The following is a 4,105-nucleotide window of genomic DNA, read 5'->3' as shown; positions in this document are numbered from 1 at the left end:
TCTGAGTTTGAATGCGTCCCTCCGCAAGCATCTGTCACTGGCCAGATTAAAAACTACATTTCCCAAAGGCCCTCGCGGATCCCAGCGGTCTCCTCTCTCTCTCTCTCTTTCCGGTTTTACACCTAGGCCCCGCCCCCAACGCGCGTGTCGGCCAATAGCGGCCCCACCTCTCGTGCCCGGCAAAAATAGGACGCGGGAGGGATCGTTTCACGGGCCGCGGGGGCGGGGCCTGTGGCCAGGGGTTGGTCTTTGGAATCGGAGAGGCAGATTCGTTGCTCGGCGGCACGGCTGGAGCTGGTCCGGTCAGGAGTCGGGATTTGCGGGGGGAGGTTCTCCACTGGCCAAGAGAAGGCCTTAAGAAAGACGGTATTAATCTCCCGTTGCGGCTCCCGCCTGGTCCCATCTTCGGCCAGCTCCTCCAGGAAATGAATCTGCTGCCGAATCTCGAGAGTCCAGTGACTCGGCAGGAGAAGATGGCGACCGTGTGGGATGAGGCCGAGGTGGGCACCGGGCGACCTGGCGGTCCGGGAACCGGGCCCGCAGGAGACGCCATTGACAGGAGGGAAGGAGGTGGCTGGGGGTCAAGGTCTGGCCCGGTCTCGGGGACGGGGTCGTTTGGGATGTGGGCAGGGGTCCTGACTCCTTCATCCTGGCTTTATGGGCGTGGAAACTGAGGCTGTGAGTGGGTTCGGAGAACGAGGGATGCTTGTCCTGAGTAAAAGTAAATATATAAGTAAACAAATAATTTTTTACAGCAAGATGGAATTGGGGAGGAGGTGCTCAAGATGTCCACGGAGGAGATCATCCAGCGCACACGGCTGCTGGACAGTGAGATCAAGGTGGGCGCACAGCTCCTGTGCGGGCGATGGAGTCCCCACAGGACAGGCCCTAGCGATCCGAGTTGCCTCTCCTACTTCCTTCTCGGGCACCCTGGGGGAGACATGGGGCTCAGGCTTCCACTTCGGACCAGGAAAAGAGGAAAGAAAACAGCCTTAAAAGGGACAGGAAGACAGTCAGGGGATGGTGGGAGACCTGGGCTGAGATGAGAAGTTATCAGATTGCCTTTCCCAGTGATAACTGGGAATAATCCTCTCAAGCATCCTACTTTTAGTAAAATCCCTGTTTTACAGATGAGTAAACTGAGGCTCAGAGACATTTGTACTGCGATAAAGCACCCAGTTCTTACTAACAGGCAGAACCTAAAACCTGTATTTGCCTGTCTCAGAGGCCTGCTTTTATTCCAATACTACCACTATTTCACCAGGAGGTTTCCACACTGGCCTCCTGTTTCGACTTCTACGGGATGTGGACACAGTCAGACTCTGCCTTCAGAGAGCCTCAGAACTGGATGAATGGATGTGGGGGGGTCCCCTGGACACCCTGGACCTCACCAGTTACAGGGCTCTAGCATAAGCTGTGCCAGGGCTTATATTTGCTCCTCCTCCCCTTCTCATCTCAGATCATGAAGAGTGAAGTGTTGAGAGTCACCCATGAACTCCAAGCCATGAAAGACAAGATCAAAGAGAACAGTGAGAAAATCAAAGTGAACAAGACCCTGCCGTACCTTGTCTCCAACGTCATCGAGGTGTGTGTGTATGTGGAGGGGAAGAGAGGGAGTCAGCGGGGACTGGGGACAGCCTGGGGTGGGGCCACTAGGGAAAGAGGGGGTGGAGGTTTTGAGGCCAAACTGCATGTCAGAGCTACACCTCCTGGGGCACTTTAATGGGGAGACAGGGGTCTGCAAAGGCCTTGGAAGTCTCACATGTCTCCTTTTCTGTTGGTTATGTCTCCTCTGGGGTAGATGAGCCCTGTGCAGAGGAGGAGCACCTACACAGAGATCAATGCCTGGGCTTAGCAGGGGCACCCACCTTTGCTGGGCTCAGGGCTGTTGGAGGAGGGAGGTAGGGATGGCCAGCCCTGCAGACATTAGGAACTGACTTAGGAAGCACTGGGCCTTAGGGAGTTCAAGGGGCTGAGTTTTTTTCCTTCCCAGCTCCTAGATGTTGATCCTAATGACCAAGAGGAGGATGGTGCCAATATTGACCTGGACTCCCAGAGGAAGGGCAAGTGTGCTGTGATCAAAACCTCTACACGACAGGTGAGCATGGTTCAGCAATAAGAGACTGGAGGAGGGTGAGGAGCAGATGTGGGACAGGACTAGGGAGCCTTCCCTGAGGACACTAACTGAGACTGCCCCTGTAACTTATTCACAGACTTACTTCCTTCCTGTGATTGGGTTGGTGGATGCTGAAAAGCTAAAGCCAGGAGACCTGGTGGTGAGTGGGGCCTGAGCCCAGGCAGTGCTTTTCTGGTGACTAGCTGAGCCCCTGTGCCTGCCCCAGGTCACTGTTGGCTCTGAATCTTGGCAGAACAACTCAAGAGAGTCTGGGATCCTGTCTACTTGCTGTTTGATTCTTGTATTGCCCAGTCCTGTGTCTTCCCCTCTGCAGACACCTGTCACCAGTCAATTGGGTAGCCCTTGAGCTGGGCCAAATCTGAAGGCCCTGTGCTGTGTCCTTAGGGTGTGAACAAAGACTCCTATCTGATCCTGGAGACGCTGCCCACAGAGTATGACTCGCGGGTGAAGGCCATGGAGGTGGACGAGAGGCCCACGGAGCAATACAGTGACATTGGGGGCTTGGACAAGCAGATCCAAGAGGTGAGGGAGGCACGGCAGCTGCCAGCAGCCTCAACAGCATTTCAGTTTCCCCATGCCATTGATGCAGCTCATCTCCCTAATGTGTCTTTTATCCCCATAGCAACCTAGGGAGGAAGGGAGGGCTGCCATGTGACAGGTGAGGAGACTGAAGCCCAGAGAGTTTAAATGCCTTCCCCAGGGTCACAGAAAGACCAGAGCCAGGACTGGAGCTCAGGCTCCTGGTTTCTGGCCCAGCATCTTTTTTATTTTTATTTTTTGAGGTGGAGTTTTGCTTTTATTGCCCATGCTGGAGTGCAATGGCACGATTTCGGCTCACTGCAACCTCCACCTCCCAGGTTCAAGTGATTCTCCTGCCTCAGCCTCCCAAGTAGCTGGGATTACAGGCGTGCACCACCAAGCCTGGCTAATTTTAGCAGAGTTTCTATTTTTAGCAGAGTCTCTATTTTTAGCAGAGTCTCTATAGAGACAGGGTTTCTCCATGTTGGTCAGGCTGGTCTTGAACTCCCAACCTCAGGCGATCCACCTTCCTTGGCCTCCCAAAGTGCTGGGATTACAGGCGTGAGCCACTGCTCCCGGCCCCCGGCTCAGTGTCTTTCTGCCATATACTCTTGTTCCTGGAGAGTCCATAGCCAGCCTTGGTGGGGATGAGCGTTCTGTGTCCTCTTGATATGGGGAAAGGAGTGGGCATGTCCCCGAGTTAGAGTAGGGATTCAGATTGGGGTTGGAGCCATGAAGGATTGGGCTGTAGGAGCCCTCAGGGCTTCATCTCCTCACCCAGGACTTCCTCCTGGCAGCTGGTGGAGGCCATTGTCTTGCCAATGAATCACAAGGAGAAGTTTGAGAACTTGGGGATCCAACCTCCAAAAGGGGTGCTGATGTATGGGCCTCCAGGGACAGGGAAGACCCTCCTGGCCCGGGCCTGTGCCGCACAGACTAAAGTGAGTACTTTGGGAGGGATGCGGGGGAAGTGGGCAGGAGCAGAAACTACCAGATGGGCTCAAAGTGTCTGCCTTTGACCTGACCCTACCACCTTTTCCTTCCAGGCCACCTTCCTAAAGCTGGCTGGCCCCCAGCTGGTGCAGATGTTCATTGGAGACGGTGCCAAGCTAGTCCGGGATGCCTTTGCCCTGGCCAAGGAGAAAGCGCCCTCTATCATCTTCATTGATGAGTTGGATGCCATTGGCACCAAGCGGTAAGGGAGGGCCAAGGATCCCCAGTAATCTCTGTGACGGTGGAGGGAAGGGGTGGACTCTCAGTTGTGCTCAATTGTGGTTCTTTCCCACCCTGTATCCCCTCCTGCCCCTGGATGATGATGACTCAGCTCTTTTTTTTTTTTTTTTTTTTGAGACGTCTGGCTCTGTCATTTGTCTCTTCTTTTCCTTTCTGGTTATCATTGTCCTTGTTCAGTCTTTGATGTTGATCTTTCTTTTTTTTTTTTTTTGAGGT

At 54.1% G+C, this 4,105-nt stretch overlaps 1 protein-coding gene across 1 annotated transcript in view; it reads left to right on the top strand.

Moving 5' to 3' along the window:
- The first annotated feature begins 235 nt into the window (after window positions 1-235).
- PSMC3 (proteasome (prosome, macropain) 26S subunit, ATPase, 3) overlaps window positions 236-4,105 on the top strand; it is an 8,142-nt gene continuing 4,272 nt past the window's right edge. The window contains exons 1-8 of the mRNA XM_011963364.1: window positions 236-500; window positions 756-839; window positions 1,460-1,585; window positions 1,994-2,098; window positions 2,214-2,276; window positions 2,522-2,659; window positions 3,454-3,597; window positions 3,703-3,851. Of these exons, the coding sequence (XP_011818754.1) occupies window positions 426-500; window positions 756-839; window positions 1,460-1,585; window positions 1,994-2,098; window positions 2,214-2,276; window positions 2,522-2,659; window positions 3,454-3,597; window positions 3,703-3,851 (884 nt within the window). The 5' untranslated portion in view covers window positions 236-425. The remainder of the gene's footprint in view (window positions 501-755; window positions 840-1,459; window positions 1,586-1,993; window positions 2,099-2,213; window positions 2,277-2,521; window positions 2,660-3,453; window positions 3,598-3,702; window positions 3,852-4,105) is intronic.

This window comes from Colobus angolensis, unplaced genomic scaffold (assembly GCF_000951035.1).
Source record: "Colobus angolensis palliatus isolate OR3802 unplaced genomic scaffold, Cang.pa_1.0 Scaffold61, whole genome shotgun sequence".
NCBI lineage: Eukaryota > Metazoa > Chordata > Mammalia > Primates > Cercopithecidae > Colobus > Colobus angolensis.
Note: the sequence above shows the minus strand (reverse complement) of the source record. Positions and strands in the feature narration are given on the sequence as shown.